The sequence below is a fragment of the Furipterus horrens genome, unplaced genomic scaffold (assembly GCF_987537825.1).
Source record: "Furipterus horrens unplaced genomic scaffold, mFurHor1.1.pri manual_scaffold_2, whole genome shotgun sequence".
Classification (NCBI taxonomy): domain Eukaryota; kingdom Metazoa; phylum Chordata; class Mammalia; order Chiroptera; family Furipteridae; genus Furipterus; species Furipterus horrens.
Genome location: NW_028327172.1, coordinates 143,272,975 through 143,292,488, shown reverse-complemented (window position 1 = coordinate 143,292,488; position 19,514 = coordinate 143,272,975). Strand labels below are relative to the sequence as shown.

Below are 19,514 nucleotides of genomic sequence, written 5' to 3'. Positions count from 1 at the left end.
CTTCTCAATGAATTAACTTGTATCATACTGCAATTTCCTTTTTTAATGCTTCTTGCCTTACTGTCTTTCTTCAATATAGTACAGCTTCCCTAACTTTCTTTCAATTCATGTTTGCATGGTATATATTGTTCAACTTCTTCACTGTCAATCTTTTCCTATCTCAAAGAATATGTTTGGATTTTGTTTTTCTTTATCTTTCAATTGAAGAATTTAATGTGTTTATAACAAATAAAATTACAAATATTATTGGATTTAAACAGGTCATTATATTACTTGGATCCTTTTTGTCCAACCTTTTCGTACGTTTTTTTTAATTACTTTTTCTCACCTTTTTGAATTGATCAGTTTTTATACTCTTTAAAAATTATTACTTAAATATTGTTTCACTCTTCTTTTGGATGTTACTTTAAAGATTATAATATTCACTCTTGACTCATTAGAGTCTAACTTAAAACTAGTTCTTTACTACTTCATGGTAAGTGCAAGGACCTTAAAACATTTTAACTTCATTTACCCACTTCCTGTTTTGTGCTATTAATGTTAACTGTATTAATTATATGTATATTTTAAGCAATAAAGCATTTTTATTGTTTTATGCAATTAGTAATTACATACATTTACCATTGTTTTTTATTTTTTCTTCTTGAATTTTCTATGCTTCCATATGGGATCAATTTCTTTCTTTTAGAATTCCATTTAGTTTATTTTTAATTTATTGCTAAACTTCTGGTTCAAATTTTTTGTTGTTTTGTTGAAAAAGTCTTTATCTTCAATTTTGTGGGATTTTTTTCTGGATGTAGAATTATAATTTGGCATTTATTTTATTCAGCACTAAGATGCTATTCCATTGTCATCTGTTTTCTGTCATTTTGGTTAGAAAGTCACTGAAGAGTACTCTCTGTGCTATCCATACTTGAAACTCCCAAGCCCCACCATCCCATTGTAGAGTGCCTTATTCTACAATGAGCTCTGTGTGTGTGTGTGTGTGTGTGTGTGTGAGACTAACTACTTTGGCCAGGATTCCAGGTGACAATGTGGTTTAATTCACATTTCCTTAATGCTAAACAATTTCTATGTGCTCTTTTCTCATATGTAAATCATCTTTTCTGAAATATCTGTTTATATCTTTTGCTATTTTCTAATTGGATTTTTGTTTTGTTTACTATTGGGTTTTGAGAGTTCTTTATGTATTCTGAAATAGTAGTTTTATGTGGTTTACAAATATTTTCTCCCAATTCATAGCTTAACTTTTCATCCTCTTAACAAGACCTTTCTTAGCACAAAAGTTTTTATTTTTGATAAAGCCCAGGTTATCAACTTTATATATATATATAGATATCTATATATATATATAGTGTTTTTGGTGTTAATGCTAAGAACTCTTTGCCTGTCCTGAACTATTAAAGATATTCTGCTATGATTTCATATAAAAGTTTCATGGTTTATATCTTTCATTTTATGTTTATGATCCATTTTGATGTAATTTTTGTTTAATGTCTGAGAATAAGGTTGGAGCTAGCTTTTTTCACCTTTAGATGTCCAATTGCTCTAGCACCATTTGTTGAAAGGGCTCTTTTTCCACTGTTAAGTTGCTTTTGCAACTTTGGAAAACATGTCAGGCATATTTGTGAGGAGGGTCTCTTTCTGGGTCCTCTATTCTGTTCCATTGATCTAAGTGACTAAACCTCCACCAATATTACACTGTTTCGATTACTATTGCTATACACTAAGCCTTAATATTAGATAGACTGATGCTGCTACTTCATTCTTCTTTGTCCAGATTGTTTTAGCTATTCAAAGGCCTGTGCCCTTCCATGAAAACTTCATATAAACTTTTTATGTTGACAGAAAACTCTTGCTGGGTGATAGAAATTGCTTTATACTTATTCATCAATTTGGAAATAATTGTCATCTTTATTATGTTGAGTTTTCCATTCCTTGAACACATATGGCTCTTCATTTGGTTTGATCTTCTCTAATTTCTTTTATCATTTTGTAATTTTTAGCAAACAGATTCCATATATGTTTCATTGTGTATACCTAAATATAACATTTTCTTTGGAGTAATTGAGTGTTTAATTTTGGTTTCCACATGTTTATTGTTAGTATATATAAATGTGATTGATTTTTGTGTATTGTTCTTATATCCAACGTTTTTGCTGAATTTACTGTAAGTGTTCTAGGAATTTTTGTGCATTCCTTGGGATTTTTACATCTACAAATACTGGCAATTTTACTTTTTTCTTTCCAGTGTATATATTGTTTTCCTTGCCTACTACACTGGCAAGAACTTCCAGTACTATGCTAAATGAGAGTAGTGAGAAAAAAATATTCTTGCCTTGTTTCTAATCTTGGAAGAAAAGCATTTAGTTTTTCACCATTAAATATCATATTAGCTGTGGAATCTTTGTAGATACTCTTTATCCAGTTGAGAAAATTCCTTTTTATTCCTGGTTTGCTACATGTTTTTATCATGAATGTGTGTTAGATCTTGTCAAATCCTTTTTCTGCATCAGCTGGTATGATCATATCATTTTCCTTAGTAAATCATTTTTTAAATTTCAAAGTTGGCAAGAATGATCCTCATGAAATGCCCTGGGACTAATCATGGATACTTATGGTATTTTCAATAATACCCAAATCGTCGGCAGCCGTCTGTCTCGAGAGACGATGGTGTAGCTTCTTAAGAGTCTATCTGCATCGCCGAGAATGGCTGTGCAGTCCGACTTGGGAGTGACACGGTATCTGTCTCCTCCCGTGTTGAATCGACATCTTGCGATGACGCTGGAGTGTCCTCTCCAGTGAAGCTGAAGCTACAGAGCCTGGGCGGGGTGATATGGAGGGTCTGCTGTTGCCCATGCAGCAGACCCCCCCTCTCTTCGCAGCTGAAGGGTCCAAGGGAAAGACGGAGTCAATACAGCTTGGCTTCAGGTGCGCCGCAGGAGTTGCCGGTGATGACTACAACGTCAAACCGCCTTAGGGACTCCGGCTCCGGATTTTCTGTCGGGGTTTACTCCCCTAGCCTTTCCCCTGAAGAGGTATGCCGCAAGGCAGCGGAGGTTTTTTGGAGTCAGAGTTTTCCTTCTCTGATGTGCCCTGACTGGAAGATCGAACCAGCGACACTTAGCTCGCAGGCCGACGCTCAATCCACTGAGCCAAACCAGCCAGGGGAATACCCAAATAAAGCAAAATAAATTAAAAGATAATAAAATTATTATTATTCTAAGTTTCTTATACATTCCTTTGCTCTTTTTCTCATGACTTTAGCTACTGATTAGCTGCTGGAATTACTTTTCTTTTAATAAATTACCTTTCTTTTAGTAATTTAGTTTTATGCTTCCCAAATATTACCAGACTAAATATGCATTCTAAGTTAAATTAGTTTGGGTTTCAAATTAGGATATCTAAAATAAGTCAAATCAAGTGATGTTAGTAAAAACAACCAGGAAAAAATCATGCAACTCATATTACAAAAACCATTAAGAAAATTTTTTGTGTGTAACATAAATATAATACCTTAAAGGATGCATATGATGGAAGTTAGGGAGTGAAATAATACATTCAACTTACTTTTTTTTTTTTTTTACCCTTCCCAGAGGACATTTTTTTCATTGCTTCTAGAGGGAGGGGAAAGGAGAGAGAGGAACATTGGTATGAGAGAGAAGCATCGATTGGTTGTCTCCCGTACTTGCCAGCACCAGGGATGGAACCACAACCTCTTGGTTACAGTACAATGCTTCTACCCACTGAGCCACATTGGCCAGGGCAATTCAATGTACTTTTAGAGAAAGAGACAAAACGGGTTCATCTGGAACCTAGTTAAATTTTTAAAGTGGATTCAGCTGCTTTAGGGCAGTTATACACTACATACAGCTTTCAAAATAACAAGCTCCCTTGGTTCACCCCCAGTTCTCTAAGGCAACAGCTTTCAATTTTTTCATGTCCTGTGCAAAACTGAAGTTTCTTCAACTACAACCTACAGCTAGCTGCAGCTGGCCCACTGGGGAACAGGCAGATGCCTGCAGTCAGGCCACTCCTTATTGTAGGTATGCCAGCGACCCACCATTTGTCCGAGCAGTAGGTGTCTAGCGATGGAGAGAGATGCTATCCAGATGACTTCAACAAAATATTAGCCACATGTAATGTCCATCACAAAAATTTCAATTCTCAAAATAACTATTTAGAATTGTATGTGACTCCACAAAGCCTTCAATATTTATTTTTTTGCTTAGATAATATAGCTACTTCTTACCTTATCAGATTTATCCTGGCTTGAGCTTCACTCTGAAGTTTAATAACTGGAGAGAAGTAATTTAGAATTCAGTTACTGATTTTTAATTAAGTAGATCTTGACCCAGATCTCACTGCTTACTATGGGTTTTTATTTCCAATAGTTTTGTAGCCAAACATTTTCTTTCTCTGGAGAAATAGCTCTTCTGTCAGAAGTGTTTCCAATTTGGGGAAGAAGGTTAGGGTGACATTACAGAGTGCTTCTGACGCAAGCTGACTGATGAAGGAGGTGCTGATGGATGGGAATTCACTAGATGGTAGAAAAATAAGTGTGTTTAATGGCACTTACTGTGTAGTAACAAGGAAGATGATGGATTTATGATGCTAAGCCACATGTCAAGGTTAAGGTCTTATACTCGTTTTTTTAAAAGGCATTTTATAATAAAATACCAATGTATTTATCAGTAAATATTATTTTTTTATGTATGAAACTATTTCATAGTCAAAGTGCTCCTATTCTACTCAATTATTGTCAAAATATAGCAATATAATATGGCAGTAGTACTTTTTTGTGGGAAACCCTTCTTTTGTTAATATTCATCTTTATATTTCCCAAAGACACATGTTTTGCCATAGGATGAACAAAAGCACAGAACATTTGTATTGTTTAATTATAAAAATGGGTGGAACATACAGAATAATATTGAATGTGAAGTGTAATTGGAAAAATTTTTTAAAAGAGTGGGGGGATCAGAGCAATAATAATAATTTCCTATATCATACGAAAACCAGAAGACATTTACTTATGTTACTTTACTCATATTACTCATACATTTACTTCAATCATTTGAGTATTCACTCATATAATATATTTGCTCATAATCATATATGAGTTATATACCATATTTTTTGTTCTGTAAGACACTTTTTTCCCAAAGAAAGTGGGGGGGGGGATTTGTCTGTGCATCTTATGGAGGGAATATTGCATCACAGACCAAGATGTGTATTACCTGACCTGTCTGTCAGTGGTGGTGACAGCTGTTAGAAGAGGAAGTGATAGGCCCACACAAAACCCCTGGGGATGCTTAAATGTCCCACTTTACTGCTTAATCTCAGGGCATCTGGTCAGTATGAAGACAGTGAAGAAGGTGATATCAGTGATTGTGAGCAGCTGAACGTCATAAATTCTGACACTAGAGATGAGTTCTTGGGATTCCCAGAAAACTAGAAGAGTACTTGAACCTTAAAGTCTCTCATTTGTTAATGACAGTGATTATGGTCCTTAATACCACTGTTGACTGCTGTTCACTTTACATGGTTGAAATATTATTTTGTTACATTTTATTAAATATTTTAGTACACCATTTGGTTCAGAATTTTTTTTTCTTGTTTTCCTCCTCTAAACTTAGATGTGTCTTATGGTCAGATGCATCTTATAGCGCAAAAAAAATATGGTTATTCAGTCATATAATGTTTTATTTACTTAATTATTTGACTATTTTGGAAAGGATTATCTGTGATCTTAGTTTTTCAATTTTTAAATTTTGTGTGTGTATTTTAAGAATTAAGCAATGTGCTTCATTGCAGTTTGATAACCCAAGCTATTTATTAGTCAGCTATTACCACAATAAGGGCACATAACAAACCATCAAATATTAGTGGTTTACACTCAAAGCATTTATTTTTATCATGTATGGGTCTGCAGACTGTTTTGCTTGCAGGTTAAATGTACTTGGCCCTAGACTTCAAGCTGGGTTCAGGTGAGCTCTACATCTACTTTCTCTTTTACCAGCAGTCACCTAGGGCATGAGCTCTGGGTGAACCATGGGAGTACAAAAGGCCAAGCAAAAATACAAGTCTATTTAAGACCTCTTTCCTCTTCATGACCACCAATATTCCAATGTCTAAAGCAAGTCACATGGCCAAGCCTAACATCAAGTGGACAGAAATATATCCTCTGTCCATTCTAGTGCACTTCAAAGAGAAAAACTGAAGACAGAGAGAATGGAGAATTGAGAATCATCTGATCTATCATTCAGTCTATGCCAGTACATGACTATGATGTCTGGATTCTTGCTCTGGGGTCCCTGGAGGAAGGGTCTTTCTGTCTGGTGACATTATTATTGTTAGTTAGTAGTAGTAGTAGCAGTAGCAGTAGTAGTAGTAGTAGTAGTAGTAGTAGTAGTAGTAGTAGTATTTCTTTCTCTGGAGAAATAGCTCTTCTGTCAGAAGTGTTTCCAATTTGGGGAAGAAGATTAGAGTGACATTACAGAGTGCTTCTGATGCAACTTGACTGATGAAGGAAATGCTGATGGATGGGAATTCACTAGATGGTAGAAAAATAAGTGTGTTTAATGGCACTTAATGTGCCCAACTACAGCTGTCATTCTGCCCTTACTAACTTATCAGTAACAATTAATAAACAAGTAGTGATAAAATATATAGCTTGAATTTTAAAAGATAGCACTTAGTTTTCTAGAGCTGATGTTTAATAAAATAGTCAAACAACCCCATTTTCCTATATACAAACCTCCAACTCTTCCTCTCCCCTTGCTGCCTCCAGCCCAAACCAGGGTGGTGTCCCCCTACTTGGTGTCATTTCTGCTAGTCCCATACTACCAGGTACAATTTTATATCAGATTTGACTAGATAGTGCGTTCTGACCCTACCACTTACCTGATCAAAAACCTTTCAAGTGGACCCCTTTGTCCACAGAATGAAGTCTAAATGTCAAATTTAATGCTCTGACATGGAGGCCCTCTATAGAACAGCCCATCTGTTTCCTAATCTTACTTCTCACTATTCTTTCAAGTTCTCTATTGTCTTTACAGACAGAATTATGCTTTCCTGTGCATACTTAGCATTTATTTCTGAGGTTCTGTCAGCCTGTAATTGCCAGTACCAACCCCATCTCTATATGGTCTTTGTCCTATTTATCCTTCAAGATCCAGATCAAATGTCACTTCCTCCTTAAACATTTTAGATCCTTATAGCTTGAAGTAATTCCCCACTTCTTGCAAAACTCACAAACCTTTCCTGCCTCTTCTATGGCACCTATCAGTTTCTAAATTGTACTGTCATTACTTATGTCCTATCATTGTTATTAGACTACTATTCATCTTTTTCCTACCTCAATACTAAATATATTTTTTGAATATTAAAACAATATTTATTGAATAAATAAAGTTATTAATTCATTAATACCCTAAGTAATTGTCCTTCCCTGCTTTATATGTCAATAAGCTTAAGTGGCTTCCTTAAGTAACAATTAGTTGATACCAAAATAAGGGCTGTGCAAACTCCAATTCTTTTTTTACTTCACAGGCCTGTTTACTATGAAAAGAAGTATTAGAGTTATGTCACAAAGCATTGTGCATTGCTTTGATTTCAGAATAATTTTGTCCTAAATACCATATATGGAAATATCAGAAAATGGGGCTTTTGGAAGCATTTCAGTCCCAGTAAACATCTGTGCAAATAATCTATAATTTGACCTGACTTAGAACTATGACCAAGACAGTCTGACCTACAAAATAATGCATCTCTCCTGAAAAGCACTGCGAGTGGATATCTTTTGTGTTGGAGGAGGGTTGCCATTGTGCGTATTTCCGGCCAAGCCCCAAGTCCAAAATCTTAGTGCCCCCTAATGTTGAAAGCAACTCTTTCACTTTTAACAGCTAAATAAATGAAATGAGAAAAATTGGTGAAGGCCAATGTCAGTGAAATTTAACTTTGAAAGTAGTAATGATCTATATTTGTGTAGAGTGCAAGCTTTATGGATATTACTTTGAGCGCCTATTCAATCCCCAGTGTTCTTAGGGCTATTTTGAGCTTAATTCATCCTCACTGTTTCTTTTGAAATTATCCAGTTTTTCTTTCCGTTATGTTCTTCTTACATCATTTCTGAGGTGTTGGCTTAGGCTGCAGAGTGAATGAAACTAAGTCCAATGTTCTGAGGTTTTTCCATATTCTTTTCATACTAGATCATTTAGGTATATCAGGGATATTTTTAATCTCTTTTTTTATTCTGAATTTCAAAGTTTTTATTTTAAAGTAGATTTTTTTTCTTCAGTGAAGGCCTTCTTTAGCTTTCCCTTCTTTGAGGGGGGGGGGGGAGAAACAATTACATATAGAATGTGGTTTAATATAAACTGAACCATAGTGTTAAATGCCTGTCAGCCTCTTTCTAACAGATTATTTAAATAAATGGTTTGTTAGGAGCAAATTTTCTTAGCATGTTGGGTAAATTCTTCATAAGTTCAATTTTTAATTGGATAATGTTCATAAAACAAAACCATAAAATTAAAACATGTTCACAGTTTCCACCAGTTTTATTATGCAAAACACTGTTTTTTATAAAATTGGGTTTTTTGAGGTTGGAGAAATCATTAATAAATCACATCAGCAGGTCTAAAAATGCTCATAGAACCATTCTGGTCACTTGCTTTTCTAAGCAACTGTGTGTGAGTGAGAAGAAATGGACTGAGGGGTTGGCAAAAGGAGCGGAGTGGAAAGAGGTAAGAAAGAACTTAAGGCAAATAACAACACCTGCGTAAGCCCACCGAAGCTCAGTGAACAGGCTGATAATGTTTATAAAGTATGGGAGAAAATAGAAATGATATGATTTTTTAAAGCCTCCATGCAGAATTTAAGATCTGTTCTCTTCTACCTGCTTAGTGATGTCTTTGTTTTAACACAGGGCCTCGGCAAGGATGTGGTGGTTATCTGACAGGCTCAAATCACACCTTTGTGTCTCCTGATTCTGATTCCAATGGAAGATATGACAAGAATTTAAACTGCATATGGTTCATAATTGCACCTGTAAACAAAGTAATTAAATTCACCTTCAATACATTTTCTCTGGAGTCAGTATCTGTCATGCGAAGATGCGTTTATGATTATGTAAAGGTAAGGCTGCTATATTTCTTAGCACAGTATTCTAATCTATACTGTCACATGGTATGTTCCATTTTAAACCACACAGGAAGTTTTAAAAATTGTGAGTACCACTAAGTTTTAAAATGACAAATTCTTCAAGAATATGATGTATAATGGTACATATTCTGTATCTTCATATCAAATTAATCTTTAATATGGGTGAATCAAAAACTTTGTGTAGCATCTAACTTTTGCTCTAAGATGCACTGTTTATCCATGCCTCGTCAGAAGATGATCTGTGGATGAACTTATATAGAAAAAAATACTCAAAGGACTTTTGGCAAACCCTGCATAAAAATAATCACCCCTTAATTTATCTATTTTTAAAGTTTATATATTCACTTTTTATATTAACTTTAGATGTGGAAAATATTTTAGTTCTAAGTCTCACTAAAAATAAATCAAGAGACTTCTCAATTTTTAATGACTCTTCAATATTAAACTATTGTACCTATCTAGCTATATGAATTTTTTTTTTGATTTCTTTTTCTTTTTTTTTTAATGTGTTTTATTGATTATAATATTACATTTGTGCCAATTTCCCTTCCCTCTGCTCCCCTCCACCCGGTGGCCCCCCTCCCTCCAGTTGTCCCCCCCTTTTAGATCATGTCCATTAGTTGTGCATACAGTTCTTCTCAACCTCTCTCTGTCTATTCCATTCCCTCCTACCATGATCCTTAATTCCTATATCATCTCCCTCCCTCTCCCCATTCCCCCTCCCTGTTGACCTCCCCCCAATATGTTCCCCGTACCTATAGTTCTTTTTCCACTCTCGTTGCCTGTTTAGTTTGCCTTTGTTTCAATTCCCTAGCTTCTGTTGTTTCTTGTGATGCAGTTTTCATTTTAGATTTCATTGTCTTGACCCTCCTTTTTCTAAACCAGTCCCTTTAACATCTCATATAACAGTGGTTTGGATCTAATGAACTCTTTCAGTTTTATTTTGTCCTGGAAACACTTTCTCTGTCCTTCTATTCTGAATGACAATTTCGCTGGATAGAGTATTCGTGGTTGTAGGTTTTGGATTTTCATTACTTTGAATATTTCTTGCCAGTCCCTTCTTACCTGCAGGGTCTCCCTTGAGAAGTCAGCTGATAGTCTAATTGGGACCCCTTTGTACATAATTCTTTTCTTCTCTCTTGCTGCTTTTAAGATTCTCTCTTTATCTTTAATTTTTGACATTTTGATTATAATGTGTCTTGGAGTGGTTCTCCCTGGGTCCAGTCTCTTGGGAACTCTCCTTGCTTCCTGGACCTGCAAGTCTATTCCCTTCCCCAAGTCTGGGAAGTTCTCCTTTATTATATTTTCACTCAATTTTTCAAGTTCTAGTTCATCTTCCTCGCTCTCTGGCAAACCAATGATTCTTATGTTGGGCCTTTTATAGCTGTCCCAGAGGTTTCTGATCCTCTCATCGTTGCTTCCCATTTCCTCTCTCTGCATTGGTTGACTGCTTGTTCCTTCTCCATATTCCAGTTTGTTGAAATGAACTCTGGATTTTTTTTCCTCACCATCTGTCTCGTATGTGGTTTTGTTCCTTTCGTTATGAGTGTTTTTCGCTTCTTTCTTATCTTTTTCCAGATCTTTTGTGAATTCTGTAAGCCACCTGATAACAATGGCCCAGAACTGAGCATCTGACAGGTTTCTTATCTGTTCATCTGTCAGGTTCTCCATCTGTTGCCTGGTGAGCTGTGCCACCGGGATTTCTATAGTTGTCTGCCTCATTTTGACAGATGCGTTTTGTTTTCTTGGGCCGGCTGTAGGGGGCAGTGCCTGTGTACTCGTAATGACCCAGCAACCGGCGCCGTTCGGCAGCCTTTCTTGCTGTGCCGTGGTGCTTTGTCGTCACAATCCAGCAACTGGTGACTGTCCGCGACCTATTTCGCAGCCCTGTGGCGCTTTCTTTGGGGGCGGGGGTCCAAGATGGATTCACACAGTTATTCTGCTAGGAGACCGGGATCCGTCCTCCCGCCCCCCTGGGCCTCACTGTTCAAGGCGATGTGGTGGCTGCTTTCCCCAGCGTTGGGGTCGCGAGCTGCCGGGGGTTCGACTGCAGCCGGGATTGTTCTCCCCGCCGCTGTCCCAGGTGCGAACGCAAACAGCGCCGCCCTCTTTTGCTCTTACCTGCCCAAAGGGCGCCGCTGGTTTATAACTTCATATGTTGGGCTTCCGTGTAGTTTTATTTTCTGGAATTTCTAGTTATCCTTTGTTTTGAAGTAGTTGTATTCCTCTCTAGTTGTAGAGGGAGACCTAGCACGTCCGTCTAAGCCTCCATCTTGGCCGGAAGTCTCTAGCTATATGAATTTAAATTTAGAGTTCTAAGTAGTGTCAATCAATATATACTACTATATTCTTGTGGGGGAGGGGAAAGTGTGAGCATGGCAAGACTTCTGACCCTGAGGAGGCTAAATCTGTTTACCAAGTTAAGGGATGGCTAGGCAAGTCTATAATAAGCAATCAGGATAGTCATATTTAAGTGCTAGCTAATGCATTGAATGCAGGATTGAAGCAATGTGCAAGTTTGAAAGGTTGGAAAGTTCAGGATAGTCTGGTGTGAACAAGACAGACTCTTAGAGTGAGGGGAAAACCTTACTCGAGTCAGGAGAGAAGGCATTCTAGGCCAGGTGAGCATAAAGGAAGGCATAGAAATTGGAACGCGCATGTTCTTGAAAAGGAGCAACGAGGCTGGCTTTGTTAGAGCAGAATATTGCTAAAGAGTAGCAAGAAACAAGATCATGTAAGTGGAGGAATGCTCAGACCGAAGGATCTTGAAAGTCAAACTAATGAATTTAGATTTTATGCAGTTAAAAGTACGGAGTGATTGGAGGTTTTCCAGAGAGTGGTATATTGAAAGCGGAATTTAAGGAGTCTAATCTGGAATCAGGATTCAGGGTGAATTGTCACAGGGAGAGTCTGGAGTTAGTGCCCCAAGGAGAGGTTACCGTCATGTCAGGAGGGTACAGAGATGGTACAGATGACAAGCCTGGTGCAAGAGAAACTTTTAAGTTGAAAATCATGTTAAATTTTAAAGAAATTGTTTTCCTTAAAAGAGGGAAGAAAAAGTCACAGGTGAAACACACATTTGAGCACTAAATTATATATGGTCTCCTCGGTTTCCCCTTTTCATTGGGAGAGCGTAAGTCCTTGCTGCCAGGAATAGACCATTCATTTGTAACTGATGGGCGGGCTGGATCACAGCAGGGCAGACTGATGGCATTGCTGCGGGCAGAGGATGGACTGAACCAGCAAGCAAACAGACAGGAAAGGAGACAGCACAAGAACACTTCTGAAATCAGGGGAACCAGAGCTTTCTTTTAGGGGGTCAGCCTGGGGCTGGAAAGCCAGGCTCCCCTCAATTCCTGGAAAGGTTCACAGTGAGGCAGCTGGAGAACAAAAGGCAAAAATACCAAAAACAACCAGGAATAGTGTAGTGTCCCAGCAAGGTGAGAGTCTTTTCCCAAGGATGGGTAGGCAGTACTTTTGAATTGTAAATTAGAGGCCAGGAAAGGTTAAGATGAAGGAAAAACTCATTGGATTGGATGACAACCATTTAAATAAAGTACTGGCACAAAAGCAGGATCAGAGGGAGTTCCTGAAAAACTAGAGATAACAAGAAATGTCAGTTTAGGTTGAATTCTTCCTTCCTAAAATGAGACCAAAATGGCTGGGAGCAGCAGAAAAGCTGATGTCCAAAACAGTTCAAGAGTTACCTTGATTTTACAAAAAGGTAATAAGTATTAGAGGAAGATAATTTGGACTCAAACCCAATTTTGCCACCCAACAAATTTCATGTCTCTCTGATTGTATCACTGCATCTATTAAAAAACAAATGAAAAGACCACAGAGCCATACCGATCTTGCAAGGTAATTCTGAGGATAAAGATAATGTATGCTAGTGTTCAGCACTGTGCCTGACATAATTTGTAAACAAATTTATTTCTTTATTTTTCCCTTTGTAAAATTACAGATGGGCATGAGGTTGTACAATCTCCTTTTCTTAATATTAAATATTAAGAAATATTTCTTAATAAATATCAAGAAATATTTCTTAATATTAACATATTAAAAATAATTGACTTACATATATATTATTTTAAATATAAATTCATATAAGGTATTTTGGGTTTAGTCCTGCTAAGAAGGTTGATAAGATTTATTCTTAAGATCCATTTCTATATAGAGGATTGTGATTTGATAATGTCATTAAAACAACTAGTAATTTTAGGACAGAAATAGCAATATTGAAAACAAGGGGTTATTTTCTAGTTTTGAGTTGTAATTAAAAAAGAGAAAAAATTCTGTTCAGATCTACTTTTATTGTTATTCTTCGAAAAGCAATTTTCCTCACTTGGCAACCTTTTCAGCTTACACTAAATGGGCACATCAAAGAACAGTCTTTGGAATGGGAAGCCTGGAGGTATCTTTACTAAAGAGAGTCTCTGTTATAAATGGGACATTTGATTCCTTTTAGATTGTTTCTTAGATATTATAATCAAACCACTTTTTAGAAAAGCTATCTTAATTCAATTCTGTAGGTAGATACATAAGTGAAAACTTGCCAGTTCCATTATTCATCCATAATTATATCTCTATTGTTTTTAAAAGGGTTTACTTGGAAAATTATTAAGATACATAGTGAATTGTGCATTTCACTGAATGGTTGCTTTTGAAATCAAATCACATCTGTTCCATAAAGAGTCATGTGTCATCATTCTGTGCTGTGTATTGTTGCCTGCACTAGAGATATGGAAAGGTAAAACTACAGTTCCTCAAGGAACTGTGGAGTGAGGAGACTAGACATGGAAGCACAGAAATTATTATACAACGTGACAAAATGATAAATATGAACGACATAGAGAAGTAGAACAGAAGAGAGAATGATATCATTCTAGGGTTAGGAAAGTCTTCTTAGATGGGATCACTCACTGAGCCAAGCTTTGGAAGAATACCACAAAGCAAGCTTCCAGTGAAGGCTGGCTACCAAAGGGAAGAAAAGACAGAGGGGCTACAAGCTATGCAGAGTGTGCCCAGCTTCCTGGCACCAATTTGTCGATTGGTCAAGTTTCTCATCTGTTATGGTCAGTGACTGAAATGTCAGACAACGCTCAGAACTGGGACCCTAGCTGGCATGTCTCTGCCAGGAAATATGGAACTAGCAGAAAAGAGATGGCTTCTTCCTAACATTTTCCACCAATATTTTGTAAAATTTCTTTGACCATCCAGGGTGAAAGTCATCTATGCCATAGCCTACCCACATACATAGTTTCAAAAAATCAGTTTAATGTACTAATGGCGATGAAAAGGAGAAATAAAAGAAAAGTAGTCCATTAAATAGTGCAGATTTCAATATAGCAATTTTCTGACACAACTACACAAAGTCAGATGGTAAAGTAGTCAGATTCTTTTTCTACGTGGAATCATGGCAAATGTAAAAGCATAAATTTAAACTACTATGGGTGCGTTGTATTTGTAACTTAAATGCCAATAGCAGCATCACCATCTGCAATATGAATTTCTAAAATGATAGAAAAACTAAAATAAAATAGTTCTAAAGAAAATAAAGGATATTCTCCCTTCAACTTACACAGCAGTTGCATTCTTGGAAATTGGGTGAATGTTAAAGCTGTGCAAAAATATTTTTGTGTTTATATATTGAATGAATTTAGGTTCTGGAATCAAATAATTGTAAACAGTTTTTTATACACAAATGTCTGGCAGGCCATTCATTTATGTGGACATAAAGTAAATCCTCACTTTGCATAACTTTCCTGTGAATTACACAATGGGATCCTTCCAGGTGGCTGCTGAATATTAAATGTCAGTTATAGCACCAAATTTTTGATGACCCAAAAATATCACACTTTTGCTGTCCCCCCAGGGGACAGTACTGTCTTCATTGAGAAATCTATCATAACACACTGGGCTTAATCATTCAGTCTGTGGTCAGTCACTGGAGAGGGGTGTCCGTATCTGGGGAGAAGATCTGCAGTCTATCAAGGTCTCAGGCTCCTTTCCTTATGAGGCAGTAGGTACTATTAATTCATTCATTCACTCATCCATTCATTCATTCAATAAATGTTTATTCAAGCACTCACTTTATTCCAGATACTATTCCAAGTACTGGAAAAGAACATTGAGATATAATCATAATAATGATACAAAAATTCCTGCATTTATACAGCTGATTCTAATTATTGTGTCTAATCATTGATTCTAATCATTCCCAAGACCATTGGGACCAGTATAACATTTTTCCCAGAAGGTTCTGTAATCGATCAGAGCTCAGCCCTGAAAAATCACTGTCTTCTCTTTTTCCTATCCCAAATTATGCCCAAGCATGCTGTCCAGCAGACTCTTACAGAGGGTCCTCAATAAAATCAAAGAATTTATGAAGATACTCTAAGATGTAATGTAGAGATGCTCCAAATAAGAACATAAAAATCTTCCTGTTATCAAATTTCCAGGAAAACATTAAAAGATAAATTCCCCCCAAAATTAATGTCTAAAATAACGTTAAATCATAAAGAATTAAAGTCCAATATCAAAATCTATTGTCCTTTTGCATTTAAAGTTCATAGAAATTAAAATTCAAACATATCTGTCCCCATTTTCTACTGCTCAAGTCGATGGCTGGATAAAGTGCAGGATCTTGTAGTAGTTGTAGTGAGTGGCTGTCTTCTACTAAATTATTTGTACAGTTCCTTTAAGATCTTAAGTAGATTCTAATATCAACAAGTTTTAAGAGCTGAGAAAACACAAAATTCTTCTCTGAACTTATCTATATCCACAAGACTTAGAATATAATTTAAGTTCCAGGTCTGAAGCAGTTATGCCAGGCAACATATGTGCCCACGATGCAGTAAGTCGCAGCGAGTGACTGTGCAGGTCCTAAGGGCACCCTTTACGTCCTAGTCCATGTGACTCCCATCGCCAGCACCATACAGTGCACCTGCTGTTACATGCTCTGGAGCTACCCTGCAAAAGTCCACAGTGGAGATTTAGCAATACCAGGGAATGGGAGAGGAGATGGAGGAAATCTTGGCTTTGGCTACGAGAAGCTCAGGAGCCCATATCAATAGTCTGGAGGCCACAACCTGTCTACTTTAACTCAATGAAGAGAAATCTTACTGTGGCAGTGAATGAGCTAATGTGAACACCATCTTGAAGCCAGGCATTATGCAATTCCCTTCCATCTCTTTTACTAGCTATTTACTCAAAAACCAAAGCAGATCTTATCACTTCTACAGCAGAAGATGCAAACCTCTTTGCATGAAACATATGGAACTTCAGTCTTGTCCCAATGTGCCTTCCAATCCTGAGTCTGTCCTCTCACCCTAATCCCCAAGCATGTCAGAAGGTGGCAAGCAGTTGAGACGTGCATGCCTTTTGTACCTCGGTGGCCGTCTGCTTCATGGACCATCTGGTTGGGATACACTCCCTCTTCTGTAGGGATGGGAGGTCTCCACTTAACTTTAAACAATAGTTCAAATGCTTGTGTTTGGTCTTCTCTGACTCCATCATCAGAGTTCCCCTGTCACATTTATTCTTTTATTGTAGCATTTATTTTTCTTTATTTTATATATAATTCATACACAGTTATATATGTGCGTTTAATTTATGGATCGCTCTCTCCCACTAATTTGTGAGTGTCAGATTAGTATCTTGAATGTATGGGAAGTGCCTTATACATCCTCGTATGTACAGGACCTACCACAAGAGGCCTGCCACACAGTACATAGAATAAAAATGCTTGCTAATATGAAAGTACTGATAAAGGCAGCAATGTTTAAAATAAAAGTTCAACTCGCTAACCAGAAAAAGTACATTAGCTAAAACTTGGACAAGCTATTTTTACAAAATGAGGAGATAGACGACTCAACTCTTGAATTTCTTGTCTCTAAATTCACTAAAATCATGTTTAAGCAGAGGAGACAGTGCCATCTAGTGGTCATTTTTTTTGTTTATTATAAAATTATTATTTTTTTTAACTATTTCCATTTTATGTTTTCCTAGCATTTTAAAATACTGTCAGTGGCCATGGCTATTCTCAGGTTTACAACACACCACAGTTTTTTTAGAAACTCAATATTTAGATCTACACACATACGGATTTTAAAAATTCTATGAAGATTACTCAGCTGGAGAAAACTTTGTTTTCTAGTAATGGACAAAAAACCAAGTACCCACTATTTCAACAGGCATTTGTCAATGGGTCTTATGGCTTGGACTTGTTCTGGGTGCTGGTGATACCACAGTGAAAAATCAGCCTTCTCCCCTGTGGAATTTATAATCTTGTAGGGAAAGAAAACAGAAGAAGTAGATAAGTAACAAATAAAATACATTTTGATTATAATAAGAAAATAGAACAGGAAGACATTGAGGGAGGGCCACATTAGAGAAAGCTGGCCTCTCTCAAGAAGTGGCATTTGAGCTGAGATCTCATAAATGTGACCTGTTGTCCAAGAGCTGAGGAGAGAATGCTTCTGGCAAAAGAACAGCATGCAGAGGCCTGGGGCCCAGCAGGGACTGGGCCTGGGATGGAGGAGTTATAGGAAGCAGGAGAGTGGGAGGGGGCTGAGAGCAGGCCCGGGCCTGGGCCAGACCAGGTAGGAGCTTGCAAACCCCCATAAAGAGCTTGGATTTTACATTAAGTGCAATGGGAATCCACTGGAGCATCTTAGGATGAGCAGGAATGTGACCTGACTTAAGTGTGCAAACACGAGGCCATTTGGTGGAGAACTCTGTGGCTGCTGTGTGGAAACACATCTATCAGGAAGATGTTACAAGACTAAGGTGAGGGACGATGGTGGTTGTGCAGTGGAGAGGAGCCTCTGAGATAGATTTTGAAGGTAGAATGGGATAAATATCAAGTAGGAGAAAAGAGAGAGGAATCAAGGATGACTGAAATGTTAAGCTAGAGCCATTTACCGATACAAAGAAGATTGGGACAGAACAGGGTTGCAGCGGGTGGATATTGGAAGGGAAGAATCAAAGCACTTATTCAGTTATTAGCTATTTATTGAGTGCCTCTTCTGTGCCAGACACTCTCCTAATGCATAGAACAGACAGTAATCTGTGCTTCCATGGAACTTGCATTTCCTGCAGAATGGAAGACAATAACATAAGTAATACATACAGTATGTAGAGGCAATGCATGTGCTGAAGAAAATATAAAGCAGGAAAGAAGGAGAATAATGACCAAGTTTCTATTTTAGAAAGAGTGGCCAAGGAAGACCTTATTGAGTCAGTACTATTTGAATAAAGAACCGAAGGAAAGGGGAACAGACCACATGCTTATGTAGGAGAAGAGTGTTCCAGGCAAAGGGAACAGCAAACGCAACAGCTACAAAGCAGCAGTGTGCCTGATTTGCTCAAGGAGCTGAAAAAACAAAGTGGAGACAGTAAGCTAGCAGAGTGGAAGTTTGGGGGGGTGGGGAGGGGAAGTGAAGAGCAGACTCTATTAGGCCTTTGAGGCCATTTTAGTGGCTTGGCTTTTATGTTGAGGGGATGGCAAGCAGTGAGATGGGGTCTTAGAGTGGTGACCTGGCCCGGCTTATGCTTTAACTGTATCCTCTGGCTGACATGTTGAGGGCAAGCTAAAGAGGGACAAGGGTGGAAGTGGGGTGCTCCATGGGGAGGCTGCAGTGAGAACCCAGGCAAGGGTTGGACCAGCACGGTAGTGAGAGCGGATGTGAGGCTAGTGATGGGTTTGCTAACTGTAATGACACATTGTTTTTACAATCATATGTTATTTTCACCATTAGAAAACAATTGTAAGCATCATACCAGGGTTCTACTGAAACTCATTATATTATAATTGATTTAATAGCTATTCTGTTCCTAAATGAAATCTAGCTCTAAGTACATCAATGTAAGATTATTTATCATAACCTATTGGGACTTCACATCCATTTTAGTGTAAAATCTGCAACTTCTTTGTGAATAATGGAGAACTAATGAACTCTTTTCCTTTCAGTTATATGACGGAGAGAGTGAAAATGCCAGGCTGGCTGGAACGTTTTGTGGTTCCATTGTACCTGCTCCCTTTGTCTCTTCTGGAAACTTCCTGACAGTTCAATTTGTCAGTGACACAACTTTAGAAAAGGAAGGATTTAATGCTACATATACCTTCATCGACAGTGAGTAAATTGAGACATTTTAATATATTATGAAACATGTGTATTTATACACTAAAAATAATGTCACACATATCTAAACTCAATGTCAATGACTAAATACCATGTTAACTACTCTGTGTTTAATTTATAATACAAATTTGTTACCACTCTTGGTCCAGAATATATATTCTAAATTCTCCATAGAGTGATGTAAATATAGTTCCTTTGTGCTGG

The 19,514-nt window shown here is 37.3% G+C and overlaps 1 protein-coding gene across 1 annotated transcript in view; it reads left to right on the top strand.

Moving 5' to 3' along the window:
- Nucleotides 1-19,514, top strand: part of CUBN (cubilin) — a 271,217-nt gene that overhangs the window by 236,244 nt on the left and 15,459 nt on the right. The window contains exons 60-61 of the mRNA XM_090268020.1: nt 8,930-9,138; nt 19,139-19,301. Coding sequence (XP_090124146.1) covers nt 8,930-9,138; nt 19,139-19,301 — 372 coding nt within the window. The remainder of the gene's footprint in view (nt 1-8,929; nt 9,139-19,138; nt 19,302-19,514) is intronic.